Source organism: Rhineura floridana, chromosome 18, assembly GCF_030035675.1.
Source record: "Rhineura floridana isolate rRhiFlo1 chromosome 18, rRhiFlo1.hap2, whole genome shotgun sequence".
In the NCBI taxonomy this organism is placed as follows: domain Eukaryota; kingdom Metazoa; phylum Chordata; class Lepidosauria; order Squamata; family Rhineuridae; genus Rhineura; species Rhineura floridana.
The window spans coordinates 8,056,500-8,082,996 of NC_084497.1; the positions used below are offsets into that span (position 1 = coordinate 8,056,500).

Consider the following 26,497-nt stretch of genomic DNA (forward strand, 5'->3'; position numbering starts at 1 on the left):
CCTGTTGCGTGGGTGAAGATCTAAGGATGCTGCCTTGGCCCCTCTTCACCCCCTCCTCTTACTTCCCTTCACATCCCCTCCTCTCACAAAGCACACCTTTTCGAGCATTTTTTCGACGGGGGCAAGGCTGTCTAAGTGACATCATCCTCTACTAGGAAGATCCCAGGCTCATCCCCTGGCGTCTCCAGGTATGGTTGGGAGAGATCCCCTGTCTTGAACCCCCAAGAGAGCCTCTGCCCGTCAGTGTCGGCAACAGTGAGCAGACAGACCAAAAGTCTGACTTGGGATGAGGCAGATTCCCACATTCCTGCTTATTCAGAACCATGAGGACTAGAGTCCTACTTTATTTTTTAGAGCAGGGACCACACGTCTATGGTGTAGCACATACGCTGCGTGCAGAAGGTCCCAGGTTCAATCTCTGGCAATTAATCTCCAATTCAAAGTGCTGATTTTGACCGTATGCGGTTCAGGACCTCGACATCTCAAGGAGAGCCTCTCCCTGTAGGAGCCAACCTGGACCCTGTGTTCATCATCGGAGGCCCTTCTTTGTGCGCCCTCCGCCACGGCCAGCTCGGAGGGTGGCAGCACAACGACGAGCCTTTTCAGTGGTGGCCCCGTGCCTGTGACATACACTCCCCAGGGAGGCACACCTGGTGCCTTCTCTACCCATCTTTGGGCGCCAGGCAAAGGCCTCCTTTTCCCTCAGGCCTTTGGCTCTTGATGTGGGCTTAGTTATCTCGTCTTGTTTTGCTTGTTATTTGTACACCGCTCGTTTTTAGCTCTGTTGGAAGCTGCCTAGAGACCGTCGAGTATGAGGCGACTAACATATCGATAATAATAAGTAACTGCAACAATGCTGCCCTCCTCTGCGAGCGAGAGACAGGACGGCATCGGTCGCACGTGGCTCACCTGTAGCAGGGCGTCGTGATCAGGTACGAGGCGCAGCTAAAATGCAGCTTGAAATCCAGCTTTTCGTGCGTCGAGCCTTCCTCGTCCTGCAAAATAACAGAACATGCCGCGTGTGGGGAGGTCAGCAAGCGTTGCCCTAGCCAAAGGGCCCCTGAAACAGCCACTTCGCACGGGTCCAAACGAGGAGTGGCGGAGAGAAAGCGCCAGAACTGACCCCTCCCCGATGCAACCCCCACCACACGCACACACTGTTTAAAACAGGCCAGAGTTCAGATGTACACTCAAAGCTGGAAAGCTTATCCTCTCGGAACAGATCTGCTTCATACCAAACAGCAAAGGGAAGCCTGCTGTGTCTGCATGTACACAAATATATGCGCCTGAATGTGTGTGAATGTCTAAGGCCCGGGGGCCCAACTGCAGCCCTCCAGACCTCTCTATCCGGCCCTCTGGACTCTCCTCAAAGAATGCGAGAGCCTGGGTGCTGAATCAGGCCAAAAGGGGCCCATCTCATCCAGCCTCCGGTCCTCACAGTGTCCTGTTCAGAGCGGGATTCACAAGGCTGAGATGGAGGTGCAATTAAATCTTGTTTTATTAAAGTAACGGATACATCAAAAGCCGTGCGCTTCATAGAAACCGCCAAGCTGGCTCACTAGAATTCCCTAACTGCACTCTCGACATGCTCTGCAACGCGTGAAGAAAGTTGACCCAGCAGCTCAACCCAGAGAGCTGCAGTCTTAAGTAGGGAAAGTTTTAGATCGTAATCTCTGGCTCCTTCGCTCTGCAGCATCGAGAGCGGGGTGATGGGGTGTGTGCTTCCAACGGCTCGTCTGCAAGGACCGTCTCCTTAGCAACCAGCTCGAGGTCAGGGGGCGGTGACGCGCTTGAGGCATCCCGAGGGCCGCTCGGTGAGGCGGGAGTCAATGCCCCCTCCGAAGCATCTTCCAACGGCTCCTCTGACCTGTCTGGGGGCGGCACGCTCTCCGCTTCCGAGACCGCGCCACCCGTGGCAACTGGCCCGGCGTCAACCTCACTCCCCCTCCCAAGGTCTTGCGGAGACTCAACAGCTCCTTGTTCTTCTGCGCCTTCTGACAGCTGAGAAACTGAACCTTCCCCCTCCCTGGCCCTCGTGGGGGAGCGGAGGCTCAACACACAGTGGCCGGCCAGATGCCCCATTGGGAAGCCCGCAAGCAGGACCTGAGCTCAACAGCAACTCTCCCCTCCTGCGGTTTCCAGCAACTGGTGTTCACAGGCACCCTGCCTCCAAAAGTAGCCACTGATTGCCTTCTCCTCTGCTATGCATTCATCTGATCCTCTTTGAAAACTATCCACGTTGGCGGCCATCGCTGCTTCTTGTGGGAGCGAACGCCACGGTTTAACTCTGCGCTGCGTGAAGAATCCTTTGTTTGAATCTGCCAACGTTCAGCTTCGTTGAATGTCCTCGAGTACTAGCCTTGTGAGAGAGGGAGGCTTTCCTCGTCCCCTTGCTAGCCCTGCTCTAAGTTCTCTTCGCGTGCTCTCGCCTAGAATGCGTCCTTGAACTGTGGCAATGCGCCTTGCCCGTCGGCGTGTGCGCGGGTGGAACATAACCTACTATATAAGAGGTTAAGAGTTGCACCTGTTGCTCTAGCTTGCCCACTGCTGGCAATGTGGCCCCCGGAAGAATGCCCAGGAGAGAATCCGGCCCTCGGGCTGAAAAAGGGTTCCCCAACCCAGATTAAGGAGCTACGGTATATGGGTTTACCAGTACAGGCCACTCGTTCAAACTATCCAGATAAGCTGTACCTCTCCAAGCATGTGAGACCTACCCTTTCCCACCCCCAAAGAGTACAGGACAAACTGCCTTCAGCTGCGGCAGGTGACAGGGCCCCTTACTTTGACGATAAACGACAGCGTTCCTTTTAATTTCTGCGCCATGGCAATACTCTGCAAGGTGAAGACAAACTGGGCTTCGTTTGAGACCCCTAAATTGAGAGGAGGAGACAGAATTGTAAAATCTGAAAACTACATCCTGAATGCACGAACCCTTCGTTTTAATTTGCTTCCCCCAACCTGGATTCGTTTAATGCTTTTCTCTGCTAACAGCGTCCAAACATAGCTTAGAGTCGTTAAATAAATATAACCCCCAGCTCATGCCACAAGAAAACATCATAAAGTCGGCAGCCTGTTATTAAATAAGTGTATGGAAACCAAAAGCACTGAAGGCAACATCGGAACAGCAATAAGCAACCTCCCACCACCTGATCTCAAGAGGAAGGGTAACTCAGGGCCCCCCAAATCCCTCTTCTTATTTCACCGGTGAGTCTGCCGTGCCTCCCACCCCACAAGTGTTCCTTGGATTGATATTACTGCTGTGATTTTGGGGGGTCCAATATGGATCCCCACATCCAGCAAGAAGTCAGATGATTCTGCACAACCGCCTCCACCCTCAAGCATCACCTCCGCCTTTTGAGAGGAACGTAGCTGTCTCATACTGAGTCAACCAGTGGCCCATCTAGCTCAGTGTTGTCCACACTGACTGGCAGCGGCTTGCCAGGGTTTCAGACTGGGATCACTCCCAGCTCTAGCTGGAGATGCCGGGGATTGAACCCGAGACCTTCTGCATGCAAGGCAGAGGCTCTACTACTGAGCTACGGCAGATGAGGGGAGCCAATTCACATACACACACACTGATATTAGACCCTCCAAATTTAGATAACCGACCCCCTCGGGTCTACTAGACACACGATCACGAGCTACTGTGCCCCGCCCAGATCCCTTGCACGTTTCATTCAGAGGATTTCTGACCCCGAATCCATTCGAAACCTTGACATGGCTTCCTCCTTCCTGCCTCCGCCACTCTCCGCCCCCCGCCCCCCAATCTGTCGGGACCCACCAGGGGGCAGCTGGAAAGGGACAGGAATCCCGTCGTGTATCGAGGAGCCTTCTGGCCGGAGCATTTTGGTGTTGAGCGAGTCCAAAACGTTCAGCTCCATGCTCTTTAGGAAACTGTTGCTTTTGTTCTCGAAGATGACGGAGACGGTGACCTGGCTGTCGTGCTGGAGGTTCCCCTGAATGTCGTAGGTCTGCAAGAGGAGACATTTGTAGAGGGGGAGAGAGAGAACTTGGGGGGCAGCGGGGTGCTTGTTGCTCGAGTGCCTGACGGATGGTAAGGCATTTGCTCTCGAGGAAGACTGAGATCCAACCTACTTACCATTTTAATGTATGCATCTTCGGCAAGGAGGAAGTAACTTGACATAGGCTAGAAAGCAGAAAAGAGACAGCGTCATCACTGGGCAGGAAATTATGGGCCAGAGCCAGCTAAGTCGGAACAGAGCCACTGAAATTAATGGATCTAAGGCAGTCAAGGGCCATTCACTTCAATGGGTCTATTCTTGAATACGATCGACACTGAATACAACCTGAAATTCCGGATTTAGAGAAAAGCAAACACTACCACCACAGAGGTCGCCAACATGTGGTGTTACTGGTTAGAGTGTTGGACTGGGACCTTGGAGTGACCAGGGTTCAAATCCCTGCTCAGCCATGAAGCTCACTGGCTGACTTTGTCACTGTCTCTCAGCCTAGCCTACCTCACAGGGTTGTTGTGAGGATAAAATCGGGAATGGGAGACCCATGTTTGTACGCTACCTTGAGCTCCTTGAAGGAGGAAAGGTGGGATATAAATGTAATAATCATAATCATACCACCCTCACCAACATTGCATCAGGGTGCCCACCCGTACCTTCTACGGAATCTGCAAAAGGTCTCGGCAAACATCCCCTCCAAAAATCCACAATGCGTGAAAGGCAGCTTGCTCTTCCTCCTCCGTTTCGGTTTGCACTGGCTTGGCAGTGAATCCCCACACCTCTTTAAGATGCCCACCAGCCCCCCCGTTCTGAACACAGGAGAGGTGCAAATGTTCTGAGGGGAAATGAGGGGAGATATGATAGCACTCACGTCAGGGGAAGGCAGACTTCAGACTTTGGGATCTACCTTGCATTTTGCTCAAAACAAAACAAAGCCCCACTGAGATCCACCGACAGGACCCAGTCGCAAAAGGCAGAACGCTCCGAATGAAAGAACGTGATGCCTCTGAGCCGCTGCTGAGAGCTGGACCTTGTTTTATTTATTTGTCTGTTTGCTTGTTACATTTATAACCCGCCTTTCTTTCACCCTGGAGCCCAAGGCGGCATACATGTGGTTCCTAGGCAGTCTCCCATCCAGGCACTGACCAGACCCAGACAAGCCTAGCTTCAGCAAGATGGGCCTTCAGACCATAGCCTGGTCTTGTTTTGAGTGGCAGGACTCAGCTGAACTCACATTCCCTTCCACACACATCCATGGGTTGCAGTCAACCAAGTCCTACTCAGAGTAGACCCAATGCAATTCGTGAACCTAGCTAAGTTAGCCATTGCGGGTCTACTCTGAGTAGGACTAGCACGGAATACCATCCTATCCCTGGTTTTACCCCCAAGCTGTCCTCACTTCAGATGTTCTAATTTACATGGGGGGGGGATCGTTAGGCCAATGGGGAGTCGGACATTCTTGGCTGATCTGCTGCAAATCCCCCTCTGCCGAGAGCTGCAAGGAGATCCTGATACACCTTCTGCCCACCCCTTACGCAGTAAGGTACAGCCACATGTTTATTGTAATAAATTTAATCTATGGAATTTTAATATTTTTTTTTAAAGGCAGGAGTTAAAAAACCAAAAAGCAGAAGAAGCCCTCCTGTAAGCAGCCAGGCCCTGCTATCCAAGCCGCCTCGCAGAGTCCGGACTACTGACGCAGCGCTCCCCAACCGGGGGCCCTCTGGATGGTTCTTGGACTCCGACCCCCAGCATGGCTGATAGTCCGGGATGATGGGAGTTCCCCGTCTCTGCCCTAAGAAGCAGCAATTCCTTACCGCAATTCCTACATCATCATCTTCTGGCCATCTTTTTAGTAGGGTGGGTTGATCTATGATGAGGAACATAGGGAAGGTGCCTCACACTGCGTCAGACCACTGGATCCATCTAGCTCTGTACTACCCACACTGGCCAGCAGTTCCTCAGGTCTCCACGTGTGCCCAGCAACTGAGATACAAGCCCCGCCCCCGTACCATACCCAAGCATGCATCTCACCGGCAGTGGCTCATCCTCCAGTGTCCCGTTCTGCACCGATTCCATCGGCGGCTCTCCTCCACCGCCGTGGTACTTTTTTGACTTCTTCTCCTTGGACTTCTTCTCCTCCTTATGCTTCTTCTTCTTATGCTTGGAGGATTTCTACTAGGCCAGGCAAACCATGAATCAGCCACCCCCAGCTCCTTCCTGGAGCAGCTGGCCAATTAAAACCCGAGGCTCGCCTGATGCAACACCCCAAGATGCAGCCGCTATGGGCTTGTCTCTTCCCGCCCAGAGCTCCTAACTGAGGCCACCCTTCCCCAAAGGCACTTTTTCCAGGGCAGCAGAAGATCTGAGCCACTCCCGTGCAGCGTTACCTGAGAGTGACCGGGCAGGGGGGTGTCCGCTGCTCAGAAAGCAACTGGCAACCCCCCATGTTTGTTGGTGATCAGGAACAGCAGCTCCTCCGCTCACCTTTCCTTCATCTTCCTCCTCCGGCTCCTCCGCCTGGACCTCCTCCTGAGCTTCTCCTGGTCCCATATCCCCTGCCGTGTTGGTGCTTGGCTCGGAGGGGCTCTGAAGGAGGCAGCAAAATTGGAACGCTCAAAGGCTAGCCGGGTCTAGGGGATGGTCAGGAAGATCTCCCGGGGGGCGGGGCAGTAGAAGCTTGGGAACAAGCCACCCCCGCCTGCCCTGGTGGGTTGCAAGAAGGACCAGACTGGCCAAGGTCCTCTAACTATTTTTTTTTTAACTAAAAAAGACTCTGTTTTATTCAGCTAGTGGTGGGGAGGTGGGCTGGCTAATTCTCAATTCCATTTTGCCAATTTTACTCCGCTAGAGACAGAACTACAGTTGTTGTTATGTCTTAAAACCCACCACTATGAAACTGGGGTCTAGAATTCCGAAGGACACATCCTTCAAGGGCTGGTCAGGGGTCGTCTGGGCTGGTCAGGGTCTAGACCAGGAGTGGGGAACATTTAGCCCCCCAGATGCCAATGGACTACAACTCCCGTCGTCCCTGACTGTTGGCCATGCTGGCTGAAGATCGTGGGAGTTGCAGTCTAACAGCACCTGGAGGGCCAGAGATTCCCCACCTCTGGCCTAGACCCATTGATGTAGGATTGGCGAACCCTTTTTAGCCAGAGGGCTGCAAAGTGGACCTCCTTTGTGGAGCTGACCCTCCCCCCCTCCCCAAATCTGGAGTTAGGTATATGTGGATTCTGAACGTTTTTACAAGTTGCACTCCAGGCAGAGCTTGGGAAAGTTACTTTTTTTTAAACTACAACTCCCATCAGCCCCAGCCAGCATGGCCACTGGATTGGGCTGATGGGAGTTGTAGTTTAAAAAAGTAACTTTGCCAAGCTCTGACTCCAGGCAACTCCACCCCCCCAGCCACGCCCCCAGTTCACACCTCAAAGGGAAAGACTGACCTTTGCCTCTGCAGCAACCGCAGGGGCCGGGACATCAGAAAGCCAGAAGTCCATGTCTTCCGGCTGGAATGAGCCAGAGAAAAAGCATCAGGGGTTATCCGTAGCACATTTGCTGATCATTAAGCAGTACATAAATGCCTTAAATAAACAACCTTTTCCATTTATTTAATGGAAAGAAAAATATATAAAGATCATCACAAAAACTACACAATGTGTGTAGAAATCGCAAAGCCCGTTGCCTCTGTCTAGATGCTTTCACGCTGCAACTTCTGCCAGCGTTCCTGAGCGCTGGCCGTGCTGGAACCCAGCAACGCTGCTGAATTACAGTTCCCATCATCCCTGACGTTGGCCATGCTGGCCGGGGCAGATGGGAGACAGAGTCCAACATGTCCGACACTGGAGGTCTTCAAGAGGCAGCTGGACAGCCCACTGTCGGGAATGCTTTGGTTTGGATTCGTGCATTGCGCAGGGGGTTGGACTGGATGGCCTTACAGGCCCCTTCTAACTCTATGATTCTATGATCTGCAAGGCCGTGGATGGTCCACCCTGGCCTTAAAACGTGGAGGCCAGAACTGAGACGAGAGCGCCTGTTACCTTTTTCTGCTCCACCTCCTCCTCCGCTTCCCTCTCCTTCCCTTTCTTCTTCTCTTTCTCGCGCTCTTTGCCTTTGTGCTTCTTTTCCTTCTTCTTTGGCCGCTTGCTCTTCTTCTCCGCCAGCGGGGCAGCTTCGGCCTCCTGGGGCGACTTGAGGCTGTCAGCATCTCTGTGCCTCTGCACTGGCAGCTTCTCGCTGTCTGCTAAAGGCCTTTATGAAAAAAGGGGAAAGGAGGATATGGGCTATTGTACAGAAATGGGCAGGTCTCTGCGTTCCCCAGGAGCCTTGCCCAGGCTGCAATCATCGCCTCAAGATCAGCACAGCGTTTCAACCTGAACCGCTCCTCCTCAGTCAGGCTGCATTCACACTGTACGTTTATCCCACCATTATTCCACTTTAAACAGTCACCCCCAAAGAATCCTGGGAAGTGTAGTTTGTGAAGGGTGCTGAGCGTTGTTAGGAGACTCCTACTCCCCTCACAGAGCTACAATTCCCAGAGTCCCCTGGGAAGAGGGATTGACTGTTAAACCACTCAGGGAGTTGTAGCTCTCTGAGGAAAATAGGAGCCTCCTCTCAGCCCTCTTCACAAACCACACTTCCCAGAATTCTTTGGGGGAAGCCATGAGCATTTAAAGTGGAATAAATGTCTGGTGTGAATGTGGCCTAGGTGGTGGCAAAGACGTGGCTGGCTGTGGCCATTTTCGGCATTCAAGAATGTTTGGAAAAGAACCGCAGGAAAAACAAATCACATTTAGGGAGGAGACTGGCAGACTTTTCTTGCAAGCCTAGGGCAGCACACCAACCCTCCAGATGTTGCTCAGGCTCCAACTCCCATCTGCTGGCCTGGCCAGCTGTCTAAGAAGCAGCACTCCCTACTGCATGCAAGAAATGGAGGGATGCCTCTATTGTGAAGAGGCATTCCCTCCTGAGAGAAGGGAATGCCTCTTCTTAGAGAAGAGGTGGGGAACGCCTTTGGCCCTCCAGATGCTGTCGGACCGGCAATTTTTAGCAGCCAGCATGGCCAATGGTCAGGGATGATGGGAGTCAAGAGCCCAACCGCATCTGGAGGGAACTGGTGTAATCCAAAGGAAGAGCAACAGGAGAAGCAGCTTTTGGGTGCAGAGATAAATGTGCAGAATTGAACATGTATGTATCAGACAAAGATAGCAATTTTGGCAAAAGATTCCCCGGGTGCTTTGCTGGATCAGTATGCCAGAGGGCTGCTGTCCTCAGAGCAAACTTCACATCCAAAATTTCAGCCCTATGGAAAAACACACCCAGGACAGGGGCTGCAGCCAGGTCTGTGTATGGTAACTACGGGAGCCAGGAAAATGCTCTTCACTGGTCATATGGCTCCTCGCTCCCCCCACCCCCGGAAATTATGCAAGTAAAAATTTGCAGAGCAAAAGAAATATGCAAGAGGGGAATGGTGCAGATTTGCTTAATCTTATTTGAGTCACAGAATAGACAGTCCAGCTTCTCAGCATTAAAAAACCCTGACAGGCACAGTTCCCTCCCCTCTAGTGCAGAGTATACAACAGGGGTGGCAAAAAAATTTCAGGCCGAGGGCCGCACTGATCCATGCTCAAGCCTTTGGGGGTCACGGCCAAAGAGTAAAAGTGGAAGTGGCCATATATAAGACATTTTTGGAGTTCTGGCATCACAGCAAGAGACTCACATGAGCAGCCTTTTTTTAAAAACTAAAATTAACCAATTACTAAAAAAATGACAACTTTGAGGGGGTCTCTGGGGTGGGGGAGCGGATATGGCCCACGGGCCGCTGTTAGGCATACAAGCTCTGACTATGGGCCACTTCTTATAATATGCTTTCAAAAAGGCACGCACTTAAAATGCAACAGGCAGACACACGCACACATGCATATCACACAGGGACCTTTCTCTAGGAAGCCGCAATCCGTGGTGGAGCGTACAACTCTGCAGCATCTGAAACGGCCTTAGGGAGACTTGCAGCTTCCTTATGCCGACGTTCACCAAACTGGAGCCCTCCAGATGCTTTTGGACTACAACTCCCATCAGCCCCCCCCCCCCAACCAGCAAGGGCATGCCAGGTGGAACTGATGGAAGCTGTGCTCCAAAGCGTCTGGAGGGCACCAGGTCAGGAAAGGCTGCTTTGCGTAACATGGGGAAGATGAAGCACAGCATACCTCAGAGCTGCTGAGACAGAAACTACTCTCTTAAAAGTCAAACACAGTCAAAAACCAATTGGACGCTGCATTCATCTCCGCTGTACATCAAACAATGAGGGCTTGCTAAATGACTCCAGACCCAAGTTGGAAGTTTGCTGGGTCTTTTCTGGCATTGCCAATTAAGAAATCTGGAGAGCACTTTCAAAATTTTACAGACGCATTCCATTCAACTACGAGCCCCCAATCTTCTTCCTGATGCCAAATATATGGCTGTTGGTTTTTTTAGTTAAAAAAAATGGTTAGCCTGCCTTACAGGGAGATGAAGAGAGGACATCTAGGCATTTTGAAATGGAAAGCCTTCAAGATCCGGACTTATGACGTCCCTATGAATAGGAATTTCATGGTAAGTGGTATTCAAAGGGGGTTTACCGTTGCCTCCCTCTGAGGCTAGTCCTCCCCAGCTGGCTGGGGCCTGCTCAGCTTGCCACGGCTGCACGCCAGCCCCTTTCTTGTCCGCAACTGCCAGCTGGGGGGCAACTGGGCTCCTTGGGACTATGCAGGTTGCCCACAGCTGCACAGGTGGCAGGGCATGTAACCCCATAGCCGCTCACTGTGGGGTGATCTTTAGCTGGCCCTTGACATCCAGGAGACACAAGCGGGAATTTGAACTCACAGACTCTGGGCTCCCAGCCAGGTATAAATCCCCAGCAGTCAGCATGGCAACTGTCAGAGGTGATAGGAGTTATAGCTCAAAATATCTGGAGGACATTAGGTTGCAGAAAGCCACTCTAAAGTAACTTTTGGGAGCACTTGGACAGGTTAACAGCAACGCCACTTATCTGTGTGGTTGCATAGAGCTGGTCATCTGTGACGAAAGAGGATTGGATCCAGGTGACCAGCCTACCAAGCATTGTGAAATGTGGTTGTTTCATTCCAGGCCACAAAAGTGCAAATTTAGGTCTGCGGGGCGCGTGGGCAGGGAATTAATTTTTCTGGAATTTTGCAGGACCAAAATAATGAGAGTCTCTCTGCTGAAATTTGGGGTGGGTGGGGCAGCAGATGGCTCTCGGCTGTGTCATGATTTTACGATATTAGAAAGCAGCCAAACTTCCACACAGTAGGGAGAGAAAGACAGAGGTGGCACACACAGAGGAATGCTTACCTGGCAGACTTTCCTGAAACAGGACTGGGTGTGAAAGACAAGAGAGAAAAAGAGGGACACCGGGGGAAAGAAAAACACCACATGATGACAGAATACAGCAACTGTGTGGGAACAGAAGCAGGAGAGAGAGCGCAAGCAAGAAATGCAAATAAAAATTCTGATGATGCCTCGTGGAACACACAACAGAGAGATGACTCAAGAGTCGGAAGAGACCTAAGATCATCGATACCGTTTATTAAAAAATGCAGGGAAGCGTCCAAATGTATGGCTTCACCCGCAAAACCAAACTAGGCCTGTACGGTGTACACCAGGGGTCTGATTAGGCCTAGCAGGCCATTTCCCCCGAATGTCATATGTGACGTTGAGTGGGAGACAGGTAAAGGCGAGGCTGCCACTGTTTGGAAGTCGGCTTGCGAGAAGTTTGTACTGAAACCGCAGCCTCTCGGCATCCACCAGTCCCTGCCTTCCGGGTGTCAACCGAACGGCTCGTTTTGCAAAAAAAGGTTAGGCAAGCTGGTTGGCCACTGTGAGAACAGGATGCTGGACTAGATGGGCCACTGGCCTGATCCAGCAGGCTCTTCTTATGTTCTTAAGTGCTGAATAAATTTGGACACTTGTGTGGCAGATGGTTCAATGGTGAGGGAATCGCTGCAAGGCGTGCACAAGAGCGGGACCTCTCCCTTTAGCAGGTAGTGACAAATATAGACCTCTGGGTTGTGTCCAGCAAAGTTGAAGTAGACCCACTGAGATTAATAGACCTAAGACAGCCATGCCCTTTCAGTTCAATGGGTGTACTCTGAGTATGTTATTTATATTTATTATTTGATTTATATCCCGCCCTTCCTCCCATCAGGAGCCCAGGGTGGCAAACAAAAGCACTTTAAAACATCATAAGGATAGACTTTAAAACACTTTAAAATTAAAACAAAACACCTTTAAAAACATTCCTTTAAAAAAAAAAAGTGTTATTCCTTTATTTAAAAATAAGTTTTTGCCATGTGGTTGAAAACGAGTCTTTTTCTCCCTTCTACTATACCTTAATTTGAGTCAATTTTTCAGCAAAAGGTTTGACTGTACCATAAATCTATTTCCATTTTCTTACAATAAAATACACAAAAAGAGAAAGGTCAGCCTTCTAATACCAACGGTTATTCTTTCCAGCGATTGTGAATGCGGTTACCCACGTTCGTACCACTTTTACTGCATGCTTAATTTCAGCTTTCACACGATCGTATTTCTTCTTCATTTCCTGCATTTTATTGAATTATATGCTTTTGATTAAATAAAGTAAAAGAATTTTTTTTAAAAAAACTATTGGCCATCCTGGCTGCTGGAGTCCAAGACTCCTGGAGGGCATCAGGTGAGGGAAAGCAAATTGGAATTGCATCTTAAGAGCCGTTTGATCCCTCGTATCTTTGGGGGCCGTCTCTGTCAGCCCCCCAACACACAATAGTTCAGATGCTCCGCTTGTAACTACCAGAAGTCAGGCCAATATTGTGCGGCCCAATTCTGCGGAACTGCGTCCGGACTGAGATTGGAACACTGGTCACTTACTGTGAAGGGTCTTTTCTTGGCAGACAGAATGAGTGCCCATTCAAGGCTGCAGCCGCGGAGCTGACTCAGACAGACGAGATCAACCTGACTCACTCAGCTCGCCTCATAGAGGACGCTGCTGGTTTGGCGGTAGCCCTTTGCCACTTTATCTTGCACCCTTTGGCTCCTCTCGTGAGGAGAGGCAGCTTCTTTCAATGTGGGCTATGTGGGTGAGTCTGCCAGGAAAATAATCAGACCTGCTCCCTGTTGCTTTTTAAAGGCAGTGTCTGTCTCTATGGTTGTTTTTAATTGTTCTTCATTTTTTGTATCTTTTAAATGAAATGTTTACTTATTTACTTTACAGCAGGAGTGGAGAGCATTTGGCCCTCCAGATGTTGTTGAACTACAACTCCCATCGGCCCCAGCAAGCATGGCCAATGGCCCAGGGATGATGGGAATTGTAGTTCAGCAACATCAGGAGGGCCAAACGTTCCCCACACCTGGATGACATCCCTGACCACTGGCCATGCTGGCTGCAGGGAGATGGAGCCCCACAGTATCTGGAAAGGCTACCTTGCCGGTTTAGAGAATGGAAAGCCTCCAACAGACATCCCCAAACAACAGACATGCACTGAAGTCAAGAAGTTTAAGGCTAGCAGTGAACGGGAGGCAGCAGGGAAGGGTCTAGGCTCAGCCTTCTCTCATGCAAAGAAATAGGAGATCAAGAACCAAGGCCTAAATTCTTTCCATTCCAAGCCGAGCGCTAGACTCCTGGTGCTTTCTGGAGAAAGAAGCCAGACAACCACCAAGGGAAGGAAAGACAGCTCAGATTTGTCCTTACTTGTCCAGATCGATGTCCAGCGCCTTGTAGGGGTCGTTGGGGTCTTTGTCGTCCTCATCACTGGGCAGAGCGTTCTAAAAAAAATAAACAAAGATAAAGGCGTAAGGAACAGATGTAGGACTTGTGTTAAAGAGGTGCTGGCTCCCGGGGGGAAAAGGGGGTCACTGCTGCAGGGACTGTTAAATTTAAAACAAAAAAAATATTGAAAGCAAAACCGGTACGCCGTTAAAAAAAATAAAATTGGGATTTACCCTCTTCTCACCCCCTTGAACCAAGTGATAACAACTCTGCTATAGTTCCCACTTGTGCTTCAACCGGCTCCATTTGTCGGACCAATACTAAGAGTATTGGAAGAGCCCGGCAGCTGGATCAGTCTGAAGGGGAGGGCATCTAGTCCAGCCTCCTGCTCTGACAACTGTCAACCACATGCCTCTTCTGGGAGGCCCGCAAGCAGGCCCTGAGCACACCATCAACTCTCTCTCCTTGCGATTCCCAGCAACTCATATTCGGAGGCAGACTGTCTCTGATGCTAGACACGGTACACAGCGATCATGGCTGCTAGCCATTGCTAGCCTTATCCTCTGTGGATTTGCCTATTCCGCTTTTAAAGACACCCAATAAGACGATTCCTGCTGGATCACAGCAAAGGCCCATCCGGTTGGACATCCTGTCCTCACAGCAGCCAATCAGGTTCCTCCAGAAAGCCCACAGGTGGGCCCAGAGGAAAGAGCCCACTGTTATTAATAAGATACAAAGACCCCTGTGGCAGTGTGATCAAGCCAAAGGGAGCCCATCTAGTCCAGCATCCTGTTCTCATAGTGGCCAACCAGATGCCCCACTGAGAAGCCCCCAAAGCAGGATTCTCCCCAGTTGTGATCCCTGGCAACGGGTATCAAGGTGTGCTAGCACCTACAGTGGAGGGAGAACACAGCCATCGTGACTACGAAGGAATCTGTTAGCCACTGTCCTCCTGCCCCAGAATCTTCCTACATTTTGCAGAGCGTGAGCACCCCAACATCAACACCGTTTGGCGTAAAGTCGGCTCAAAAGTTAAGACTAACTTTGCCGAGCAGCCAACATCTTCAAACCCGAATCCACACCGTCAGAGTGGATTTTGTCCACTGTTACCTTGCCCCCTCTTCTTCCTTTCCTTAAAAAAAAAAAATCTGCACAGCAACCCTGCAGAGATATGCTTGGCCGAGAGCTACGACAAGATCCGTAACCCAGTGGGATGTGAACTCAGGGGGCCCTGCTGGCTCCAAATCCACCCATTGTGAAAACAGGATGCTTCTTATCCACGTATTGTCTGCCACGGAAGGCATGCGCGCACACAGGGACGGACAGGGCTTACCTCCGGCATCTCCTCCGTGATGATGTCCACGTGCTGGGCGGGCGCAATGTCCTCGTCGCTCTCCGTGTGCAGCGAGTTGTGACGTCGGTGGTGCTTGCCCCGTTTTTCTTTCTCCTTCCTCTGCTTTTTCTTCTTCTTCTCCTTCTCCACCCGCTGCTGATGCCGCCGCTCTTCCTCCAGCTTCACGTACTGGTCAGACACGGGCATGCCTGCACGGGAGGTGGGAAGAGACAAAAGGGGTTCTCAGGAGGGGCCAGCCATTGGAGCAGCCCGCGATGAAAGCAAGAGCGGCCCCAGCCGGTAAGATGTTTGTGTTTGCGTACGAGAGGGAGTCTGTGGTTCTACCCAACTAAATTGTACTCGTAGCTGACCCATTGAAATTAAAGGACGTGACTGACTTACGTCCATTAATTTCAATAGGTCTACTACGAGCAGGGGTTAGTTGGATTCAACCCTCTGCTAGCGGTTCCCCGTGGCTCAGGTGCACGGCTGAGGGTAAGGAACCCCAGGGGGATGGATCTTTGACAGGGCCTCTCCCTGTTGAACTTTAGGCACCTGACAAAGACCTTTCTAGTCTAGCAGGCATTTTAGAATAACAGAATTTGGAAGGGTCCCATAAGGCCATCCAGTCCAACCCCCTGCTTGATGCAGGAATCCAACTTAAAGCATCCCTGACAGGTGGCTGTCCAGCTGCCTCGTGGATGCCTCCAGGGTTGTACTTTATGCTTTGACCTGTGGGTTTTGCTTTTGTTTTAAACACCAGTATTATTCTGATGGATGAATTGTTCTACTGATTGTCGCGTAAACGGCTTTGCAGTCACCTATGGTGAGAAGTGGTCTACAAATCACGGAAATAAGGGGGGGGAAATGCAGACTTTGATTCTTAAGTCGATGCACCCTCAATGCAGAAGGAGAAACTCTCAGTGAAATCCTCCATTTTTAAATAAGCACTTGTATTAGGGGTTGCCAATGTGATGCCCGCCAAACAATGCTGGAGTCCAGCAACATCTGAAGGGCACCACATCAGCTCTCCCTGACTTATATAACGTCAAGCCTGTCCCCAAAAGATCAACAGGAGAGCCACTGGTTCCTTGCCCTCTTTCTTCCTTAAAATAGGTGGTAACAAAGGATGAAGCGATCCACCCTGAAAACTTAAAACAAAGTAGGCGCACATCAGGGACAGGCTTGTTGGGGAGTCAGGGCTGGGACAGTAAGATGAAGAGTCCTGTTTGTGCCACAGCTGTTCAACTTGAGAAATGGTGTGTCTGTGTAGGCTAAAACGTGCACTCTTTAAGAATCCCAACATCTGTAGCGGGAAGCAGAGACTTGGGGGCACAGTGAAGAGGAGGCACAGAGGACTCGATTTAGAACCACTCGGAGGGAACCCTTCCCCCTTCCCCTACATAACTCCACCCACCAGATTCCATGCGCTGGTATAGAATACTGGGAGAACTGGCTTCCATAAAGAATTGTGGGATTCTTACCAGGAACCTTCAGAGGAACGGAAAGGTCGATCTGAACCACTGGGATGTGCTCGACGCCGGGGCTATCCTGGTATCGCTGGACACGATAGCGGTGTGGGTGGAAGAAGAAGAGAGGTTGGGCATGGATTTGTCAAAGGTCTGCTGTATTGTTCTATGGTCCTATTCTTAATGTTTTAAATTGTCTTAGCATCTCAAGTGTATGTTTCATGGTTTTAATGTTACAAATCGTTTAATTCTATTTTAATTGTATATTTTTGTATGTTTTTTACCTATGTGTAGTTTTTATTTGTAAGCCGCCCACAGTTCCAGTTTTGGAAAAAGGGCGGGGTAAAAAGAAAGATTCATTCATTCATTCAAAAGAACAGCAGCCTCGCAGGAAGTCGGCCATTCAAACAGAACGAGAGGAGCCTCTGGCCGGGGTGGGCCAGAATGACCACACCCCAAAAAAGAAGGCAGGCTTACCTTCTGTGGAGAAGGAGAACTCTTAATGTAAAAGGGATTGTTCGCTTGCTCCTGCTTACGGACTTCTCGGCGCTTTAAGGAGAGACAAAGGGGGGGGGAAATATCTAAAATATGCCAAAGCAGGATTATTGGAACTTTTATTTATTTATTTATTTGATTTGTATCCCGCCCTTCCTCCCAGCAGGAGCCCAGGGAGGCAAACAAAGCGCTAAAACACTTTAAAACGTCATAGAAACAGATCTTAAAATACATTAAAACAAAACAGCATTGAAAACAACCTTTAAAAAGGGTTAAAAACATTATTAAAAAACATATTAAACCATTCTGACAGAGATGCAGACCAGGAACTTTTCTTGGAAGGGGCTACCAAAGCGACCTCCCCCCTCCCCCTATAAGGTTCAAGAAAAGGGAGCCCCGCTGTATCATCAAGGGGCATTCAAGTCAGTGGCCAGCCCGACAACTTGTGGCAGCGAGTTCCATAGTTTTAACTACGCACCACGTGAAGAAGCCTTTCCATCCGTCTGTCCTGTCAAGCTCCACTGGGCGGCCCCGAATTCTCATAATACTAGAACTTTGGGGAAACCAAAGCTGAACGTCAGAAGGTTCAGGACAGTCAAAGGAAAGGACCTCTTCCCACAGCACATTGTTAAACCTGTGGAATTCCCTCCCGCAGGAGAAAGCGATGGCCTTGGATGGCTTTAAAAAGATTAGAAAATTCATGGTGTGTGTATTGCCTTCAAGTCGATCCTGACTTATGGCGACCCTCTGAATAGGGTTTTCATGAGGCTGAGAGGCAGTGACTGGCCCAAGGTCACCCAGTGAGCTTCATGGCTATGTGGGGATTCAAACCCTTTTCTCCCAGCTCGTAGTCCAACACCGTAACCTTCTGGAGAGGCTTGCGGAGTTGGGTGTTGGAGGCACTGCGTGGCAGTGGTTCTGCTCCTACTTGGCGGGTCGTCTCCAGAAGATAGTGCTTGGGGAACATTGCTCGACACCATGGGTACTCCAATGTGGGGTCCCGCAGGGTTCGGTTTTGTCTCCCATGCTTTTTAACATCTATATGAAGCCGTTGAGTGCGGTCATCAGGAGTTTTGGAGTGCGTTGTCACCAGTATGCTGATGACACGCAACTCTATTTCTCCTTTTCATCTTCCTCAGGTGAGGCAGTCAATGTGCTGAACCGTTGCCTGGACGTGACAATGGACTGGATGAGAACTAACAAACTGAGACTCAATCCTGATAAGACTGAGATGCTATTGGTGGATGGTTTCTCTAATCAGATGGTGGATACATAACCTGTCCTGGATGGGGTTACACTCCCCCTAAAGGAACAGGTTCGCAGTCTGGGAGTCGTTCTAGACTCTTCCCTGTCACTTGAGGCTCATGTAGCCTCGGTGGCACGGAATGCGTTCTACCAACTTCGATTGGTAGCCCAGCTACGTCCCTACCTGAGTAAGGAGGATCTTACATCAGTAGTACATGCTCTGGTAACCTCACGTTTGGATTACTGTAATGCGCTCTACGTAGGGCTACCTCTGAAGACGGTTCGGAAGCTACAGCTGGTGCAAAATGCGGCGGCCAGATTGCTAACAAGAACGAAGCGATCTGACCATATAACACCTATTCTGGCCTGCTTGCACTGGCTTCCAATACGCTTCCGGGCCAAATTCAAAGTGTTGGTATTAACCTATAAAGCCTTATACGGCGCGGGACCTCGATATCTGTCGGAATGCCTCTCCCGTTATGAACCGGCTCATGCACTACGGTCTGCTACGAAGGCCCTCCTCCGGGTCTCGACCCATAGGGAGGCCCGGAGGGCGGTGACAAAATCAAGGGCCTTCTCAGTGGTGGCCCCCGAACTATGGAATAGTCTCCCCGAGGAGGTCCGCTTGGCGCCGACACTATCATCCTTTTGGCGCCAAGTTAAAACCTTTCTCTTCTCCGAGGCATTTTAATTAATTTTTTTGGTTAATGATTGTAATGTTTGTAATTTGATCTTAGCTTATGCAGTTTTTAGATTGTGAAATTTGATTTTAGATTGTGATGTTTTTGTACTATATTGTATTTTATTGTATTTATGTTCACCGCCCAGAGAGCTATTGCTAGTTGGGTGGTATATAAGTTTAAAAAAAAAAAAAAAAAAAAAAATAAAATTAACCACTACACCAAAGCTATCAAGGGCTCTGTTCTACCTCCTCTGTTAGAGCAATGCTTCTGTCGCTAGGGATCACAAGTGGGGAGAATTGCTGTTGCACTTAGCACCTGCTTGCAGGCTTCCCTTTGGGGTATCTGGTTGGCTTCTGGGACTAAGATGGGCCCCCTTGAGCATGTACCAGCAAGGCTCTTCTGGTGTTCTTAACAGAGCGGAACTCACTCCTAAGTAGACATGCCTACCCTAGCCAGCTCCTTCTCGTCCATTTCCGGCTGCCGGTGCCTGGAGTGCCTCTGCTCTTCGTCGTGGAAGATGGTCCGGGGTTTTTCATCCTCAGACTCGCTGTCTGAGGGAGGCTCGTTGATCCAGGTGTCAAGGTCCAGGCTGGGAAGCGAGACGGCCTCCATGTCAGGGCTGTGCGTCAATAAGCCCCCTCCCAAGTTGCAGCCGCTTGTGTTTATTATTCAACATTAGCTTTGCTTAACTAGATTTATACAGATGCCTGTCAACCAACATTCCATAGGTGGCTTAGGAAACAAAAGTTTTAAAACACCCACTATATCATAGCATCGTAGAGTTGGAAGGGGCCTGTAAGGTCATCAAGTCCAACCCCCTGCTCAATGCAGGAATCCAAATCAAAGCATTCCCAACAGATGGCTGTCCAGCTGCCTCCTGAAGGCCTCCAGTGTCGGAGAGCCCACTACCTCTCTAGGTCATTGGTTCCACTGTCGTATGGCTCTAATGTCGTATGGCTCTATAATATATAAAATGATAAATCAGGGATGGGGGAACTGCAGGCCTGGGGCCCAAACATGCACTCCCAGGTGACAAAGAAACATAGAGAAGGGGAGGCTGTTTCATATTTGGGGTGCCTTTACCAAAAGGGCAGTCACCCACCTCGCATCCCTCGCCTGTGCTACTCAGAGCAGGGCCTCCTAAGAAGATCTTATGAATCAGGTGGATAATGTCCAAGCAAAGGCAGACTTGCAGGTAACCTGGCACTAAGCCTACTTTGGGGCTTTTGTAAGTTAAAACGAGCACCTTGCAACTGGGCCCGGCAAATGGACTGAGAGCAGCGCTGGCATAAAGACCAAAATGTCCAGGCACACGTTGACAACATTGTGGTTCGAGTTCAGGGGTGGCGAAACTCGGGTCCAGGAACCAAATGCGCCCCTCGGGACATAAGAGGTTGCCTTGCCCTGAGTCAGCCCGTTGATCCATCTAGCTCAGTACGGTCTCTATGCTGACCGGCAGCGGCTTGCCAGGGCTTCAGCCGGCGGCGTTCCCCAACCCTACGCCATCCTGTCAGAGAGAACCTTACCCTTCCGGGACAGGGACTTTCTTCTGGGCTTTGGGGGCCACGGGGTTGAGCTCCCCGGCAAACAAGGCGATCACTTCTTCTGCCACGGGCACCTCTTTGATCTGAAGCTTGTGGATGTATTTCATGAGATGAAGGATACAGGAGGCCTGAAGAGGAAAACGTTTATAACCGTTTATTATTTATTACACTTGTATGCTGCCCCATAGCCAAAGCTCTCTGGGCGGTTTACAACAATTAAAACGTGAAAAACAAAGACACACATTTTTAAACACAATTTAAAATATAGAATACAGGTTGCAAATGAAAGACAGTAAGGTATATTCCTAAGTTAAATAATACAAAGATAAGTTAACTTGCAGACAAAGGGCAACTTTTGAGTTGGCATGGGAGAGCCAAAGTGATGAGGTGCTCGTAACTGCATTGCTGCTGCGGCTGGGAGCACATTTCACGCTAATGCCAGAATAGGGATGAGATAGTTAGAGAGAGAGAGAGAGAGAGAGAGAGAGAGAGAGAGAGAGAGAGAGAGAGAGAGAGAGACCTGCCGATTTGGGGTTGGACTAGATGGCCTTATGGGACCCTTCCAAATCCAAGATTTGGGACCGTTTTGCTTACCCTTTCCTGGACTTCGAGGTCCGCACTCTGCACAAACTGCGGCAGGCGCTCGATCATCATCTGGGTCGCCTCTTGTGCCACCTCCTTTTCCCCAGCCTGCTCCTTCTGCTGCAGGATCGCGGCGTAAAGCTTCACCATGTTTTGGACATAAACCGCTTGGATGTGGCCTGGCAGTGTGGTCACCTTTGGCCGCAGCATGGCTTCGAGGGTCTGCTGCGGTTCCTCAAGGTGCCTGAAGGAAAGGGGATGCTTAGAGGGTCTCTCACGTCGCCCTTTTCTGGAACCACACGAGGCAGCAAGGGGAGAAGTCTCGGCCATCGTCGCGGCGGACTCATCAGAGGACCTTCTTGGTGGTGGCGCCAAGAACGTGAAACTCCCTCCCCTCAAAGGTGAGTCTGGCACCGTGCCTTTAGAGCAGGCGCAGGGATCCTGAGGCCCGCCAGATGTTGTCCCAAATCCCATCATCCCTGACTGCTGCTGGAGATACTGGCTGGAGCTGAAGTCTAGCAACATCTGGAGAGCCACAGATGTTCCCCATCTCTGCTCTATGGCTTCCACAGGGCTGCTGACGTCGCACCCTTCCACCCTGGGCTTTTGAAAACCAAAGAACCGGTTTTGGTGACCTCCTTGTAATGCATAGATTGTGAGTTTGGGATTATGTTCACTTTTTTTGCTGTTTTAATCGTATTTTTTAAATGCCGTTAATGCACTCTGGGACCTCCCGGTGAACGGCAGGTTAAATAAATAAATGTTGTATTTCTTATTTATTTATTAATTTGATTTCTTCCCTGCCCTTCCCTGACAGTTCCCAGAGCAGGTTACAACCACGTGCAACCATAAAAACAGATAAGACTGTTACAATTATAAAACAAGCAAAACCATCCCAAACTGAAGAGCGCACATTCATTAAAAAGGGCTGGGTCCCCAAAAAGAAAATACCTCAACTTTATTGAAGGCAAGGCCTGGCAAACACGTAAATATAAACAACGAGTAGCTGCGTGCCTAGCGTTGCTTGGGAATTCCCAGAAATAATAACATAAAATCAGTGCAGTTTTGAAATCGGCGGTTAACATCACTGAAGATTTTAAACCAGTGGTTAATAGCGCCGATCTGAAAGGTTCAGTCCACCATCTTGATTCAAAATGGCATCCAAATGTATCCGAAACAGAGACGAGATCCTGCTCGTTGACCTCAGGGACCACCATGCAAAATTTGGTTACACTGGTTTGCAGCCAAGTAGGTTCTACTCAGAACAGACCTACTGGAATCAATGGGCCTAAGTTAGTCATGTTCATTCATTTCAATGGGTCTGCTCTGGGTAGGACCAACAACGGATGCAACCTGGTTTCACAGGAGAAGTCCAAAAGGCAGGGCGACAAACGACTTTGCACAATATACAACAGGCATTGCTACACAGGTAGGGACTCACTCGGAGAATTCCCCACAAATCCAGGCGGCGGCATACAAGACCTCGCAGATCCCGTTCCGCTGGGTGTTGCTGGCTAGCAGGTAGGCGTTGTCCAGGAGCGTGGCCATCTGCGAAACGGCAAACTTGCGGATGGCCTTGACGCGGATGGCCACATCCAGCATCTGGGAGGCGATGAGGTGGCCATGGCGGGTACCTTCCAGGCGCGTCAGCTCCACCAGGATGCTGATGTACCTGGATTGAGAGGCAAAGGTTAAGAGGGGGTCATCGCATGAGGCAGGCAAGCCAGAGAGTTGTCATTACCAGGAGACAAGCCAACATTTGCTGCTTGCTTCAGAGTGGCATGTAAACTCCGCAGCTACTGTTAGGGTTGTATCCAACTGAGTCCCTACTCAGAGTAGATCCAATGAAATTAAAGGATATGGTTAACTTGGTCCATTCATTCCAAAAGGTCTGCTCCATGTAGGCATTAGCTGAATTCGATCTGACATCCTGCTTGCTCCTGGGGGCCCAGGGCAGCTTCCAGTGTCTTTTCCTTCAAAAGTTCATAGAATCATAGAATAGTAGAGTTGGAAGGGGCCTCTAAGGCCATCCAGTCCAACCCCCTGCTCAATGCAGGAATCCAAATCAAAGCATTCCCGACAGGTGGCTGTCCAGCGGCCTCTTGAAGGCCTCTAGTTATTTAAGTCTATTTGATAATAATGTATACACTGCTGTAACATCATTAATTTTAGCGAGAACACCTCTAAGCTGTTTAGAAAGCATCAAAAAATATTGTAAATTAAAAAAAACCCAGAACAATTAACAACCCTCCTGGACATCGGAAAAGGTCTGAGTAAACAAAACAGGTTTTTAATAGATGGCTAAAACCAGGTTGAGGAACCTCTGGCCCGTGGGTTAGATGTGGCACTCCAGGCCTCTCTATCTGGCCCTCGGGTCTCTGCTCAGGCCACACCCCTTCCCACCAGGCCCTCGGATCCCGTGAGGCTTTCTGCCTGGCTGGCATGTGTCCCTGAAGTACATTAACGCCTCTTCCTCGCACAGACAAAGAATAAAGAGGGGAGAGTGTGTGTTTAGAAACTAACCTGCTGTACAACATGTTAAAATTAACACGTGTTGCTCTGCCCAATTTTGCTTCTGGACGCGCCCAAAAGGGAACCCGCCCCTTTTGGTTTAAAGCATCCAACTTCCCAAATCTCATATAAACATTAATGTCCATCTCTGCAGCTCTGGGCCACTTATCTCCTCCAGCTTGCCTTCCCCTTTCGCCCCCACCTCTTCCTCTCATTCCTCTGCCTTCCAGGGCACCCGATTCTTCTGCCCCTCGCTTCCCTTTCCCAGGTCTTTCTGTCTAGCCTCCTCCCCTCTGGACTAGGAAAGCTCAGCCCACCGTGCTAATTCCTGCTCCTGCGCTAGATTTTGGTGCACTTTTTATTTTTGCTGAATCTTCATCACCGAGTCACTTTGGGTGCGTCTCAGGGCTATGGGAAGCAGATATTAAGTATTCTAGATAAATAAAAACACCAACCATTCAAAGTTTGTGATGTACTGGTAATTGGATTGGCTACAAATATCGATGATTTTGGTCAGCAGCTCGTCCCTGTAGGTCGTCCCTTCTGCTTTGTCTACATGGATCATCAACTTTTTAACTATCTCCATCAAGTTCTTCTTGGACACCTAAAGTTAAGCGGCCAAAGGGGGAGAGAGAGAGAAGCAGACACCATGAACAAGAGTGCTTGTTCCCCTACGACTCGTGCAAATATGCAGGCCTGGTTTGCTTGTTAAGACCAAGCCATGGTTTGTTTTTAGCCAAAGCATGGTCTGTTGGAAAGTCTGAACCTGGGCTGTTTGTTTTAGGAAGAGAAGTATAGTATTAAGTACACCGACTAACCCTCTCCAGGATTACGGACAGGGGATTTCCCCAATCCTACCTGAGATGCACCTGGGGCTTTCTGCCTACAAAGACAATGCCCTTTTTACACAGTAAACGCTGACGTGAAGCCATGGCTCGTTGTTGGCTTGCAAACGGTTAAAACTATAGCCAAGTTGCTCTATGGCGGTGGTTGTTTTGTTTAGCTAGCTGCTGGCTTTTTTTAAACCATCTCTTTAATTCTTTAAAATATATTAGGTTGCATCCAGTGTTGGTCCTACTCAGAGCAGACCCACTGAAATAACTGCACAGGACTAACTTAGGCCCATTCATTCCAATGGGTCTACTCTGAGCTTGTTAGCTGCTTCAGTTTGTCCCTGTCGCATAAAGTATTTCTCTGTTGTTGTTTTTTAAAGATAAATCCCCCCTGATGCCATAGTGCTGATGGGCAAACCTACCATCCCATAGAGAAGGTCCAAGGCCCGGAGGCGGATAGACTCATCTTTGTCGTCCAAGCACTGCAGGATGAGATCCTTATGGGACTGGACCGATTTGGGGTGGGTTTTCAGGATCTTGGACATCGCCAGCAGCCCCAGGTACTTCACTAAGTGATAAAAAGATGGTGGAAACGCAGAAGTGGAAAGGAGTCCCACTCAACGACGCCTTGCAGGGCAGCTCTCCATTTCCGCAAGAGCAGGACACGTGCATAAGATGAAGCCAGTTAGAAAGCGCCCCTCAGACCGGACACAAAAGTTGTGTCCTATTCATTGCAGAGGTGTTCCCAAACTGTGGTCCGCAACCTTCGATCCGGTGGTCCACAGCACTAAATCTTTATATTGATTTCTGAATGTATTTTTTGCTGCTTTTTTATTGCTTATATATTCTATTTTATAGTTCTGTGGAATGCAAATGGCAATAACGTAAAACACAATTATACAAGAAATAAACGCAGCAGAAAAAGGCAATTAAAAGTCAGGCGGCATTTGGTACTGTGCGTTACAATAGCCACAACAGGCAGGAAAAATCATTAAGTGGCCTGTCAAGGTCCTCAGCGATTTTCAAGTCATCCGTGGGGGAAAAAAACGTTTGGGAACTACAGTTGTAGAAGAAGACAGGAAGCCGGCCGTATCCCGTCTCAGATCAGCGGTCCCATCTAGCTCAGGACTGGGGTCTTCCCCACATTGCTGCTGGGGTCCCCTATCAGCCCCAGCCAACTTGACCAGAGTGCAGGACACAGAATAATGAGCTCAAGTGACGGAAAGCCAGATTTCAGCTGAGCATCAAGAAAAACTTCCTAACTGTTAGAGCCATACGGCAATGGAACCAATGACCTCGGGAGGTGGTGGGCTATCCAACACTGGAGGCATCCAAGAGGCAGCCACCTGTCAGGGATGCTTAAAGTTACTGTATATTCCGGCGTATAAGACGACTGGGCGTATAAGACGACCCCCAACTTTTCCAGTTAAAATATAGAGTTTGGGATATACTCGCCGTATAAGACTACCCCTGCTTATGACATGCAGGTACTTAGCAGGAAAACTGTCACTTATAAACATAAGGCTGTTTGTCATCAAACATGTAAACATAAAAGCCACCCCTTTGCCTCTCTTCCCCCTGTTCCACGTGCGGGCTTGTCGTAGCTGAAAAGCATCAACGAGGCGCAATCCCCTCAACTTTTGTCCGGGCCCTTCCATGCACCAGATCAGATCATCTCCGCCACCAGGTCCTTTAACGAGCTCCCCGCCCCGCTTTCTCCTCTAAGCTATCCCGCCGGCTTTTGTTTTCCCCTCTTCTCCCATCCCCAATCCAATCTCTGCCCAAGCCACGCTCGCGCAGCAAAAACCAACAGGGAAGGTCCAAGAGCACTTCTTTTCCCCCCGAGAGAAAGCTCCGCTGCGGCTGTCCCGGACGAGGACAAATTGCCGCCATTCATCAAGCCCGGGAGGGCAAGCCCATGAGCATCAGCCCCATGACAACTACAAGCAGAGGAAAGAAAGCGCCGCTGGCCGAGATCGAGAGAGCAGGCTGCACAGAAGAGCCCACATCCCCAAGGCTGGCGCTTCAAGTGGCGAGTTCAATTCTGATCGGCCGCTTTCCTCTTTACTACCGCGAAGACGGAGCGTTT

General features: G+C 49.9%; 1 protein-coding gene across 2 annotated transcripts in view; it reads right to left on the reverse strand.

Annotated features, from left to right (window-relative positions):
• AP3D1 (adaptor related protein complex 3 subunit delta 1) overlaps window positions 1-26,497 on the reverse strand; it is a 67,344-nt gene that overhangs the window by 5,511 nt on the left and 35,336 nt on the right. Inside the window, exons 12-30 of one of the 2 annotated variants that reach the window (XM_061600645.1) lie at window positions 24,831-24,976; window positions 24,031-24,179; window positions 22,506-22,736; window positions 21,077-21,308; window positions 20,465-20,610; window positions 19,386-19,527; window positions 16,993-17,064; window positions 16,531-16,606; window positions 15,047-15,255; window positions 13,696-13,769; window positions 11,322-11,345; window positions 8,012-8,222; window positions 7,418-7,480; window positions 6,462-6,563; window positions 6,009-6,149; window positions 4,100-4,147; window positions 3,782-3,971; window positions 2,782-2,870; window positions 910-995 (exon numbers count right to left, since the gene is read on the reverse strand). In XM_061600645.1, the coding sequence (XP_061456629.1) occupies window positions 910-995; window positions 2,782-2,870; window positions 3,782-3,971; window positions 4,100-4,147; window positions 6,009-6,149; window positions 6,462-6,563; window positions 7,418-7,480; window positions 8,012-8,222; window positions 11,322-11,345; window positions 13,696-13,769; window positions 15,047-15,255; window positions 16,531-16,606; window positions 16,993-17,064; window positions 19,386-19,527; window positions 20,465-20,610; window positions 21,077-21,308; window positions 22,506-22,736; window positions 24,031-24,179; window positions 24,831-24,976 (2,431 nt within the window). The remainder of the gene's footprint in view (window positions 1-909; window positions 996-2,781; window positions 2,871-3,781; window positions 3,972-4,099; window positions 4,148-6,008; window positions 6,150-6,461; window positions 6,564-7,417; window positions 7,481-8,011; window positions 8,223-11,321; window positions 11,346-13,695; window positions 13,770-15,046; window positions 15,256-16,530; window positions 16,607-16,992; window positions 17,065-19,385; window positions 19,528-20,464; window positions 20,611-21,076; window positions 21,309-22,505; window positions 22,737-24,030; window positions 24,180-24,830; window positions 24,977-26,497) is intronic. The other variant, XM_061600646.1, reaches the window with a different exon arrangement.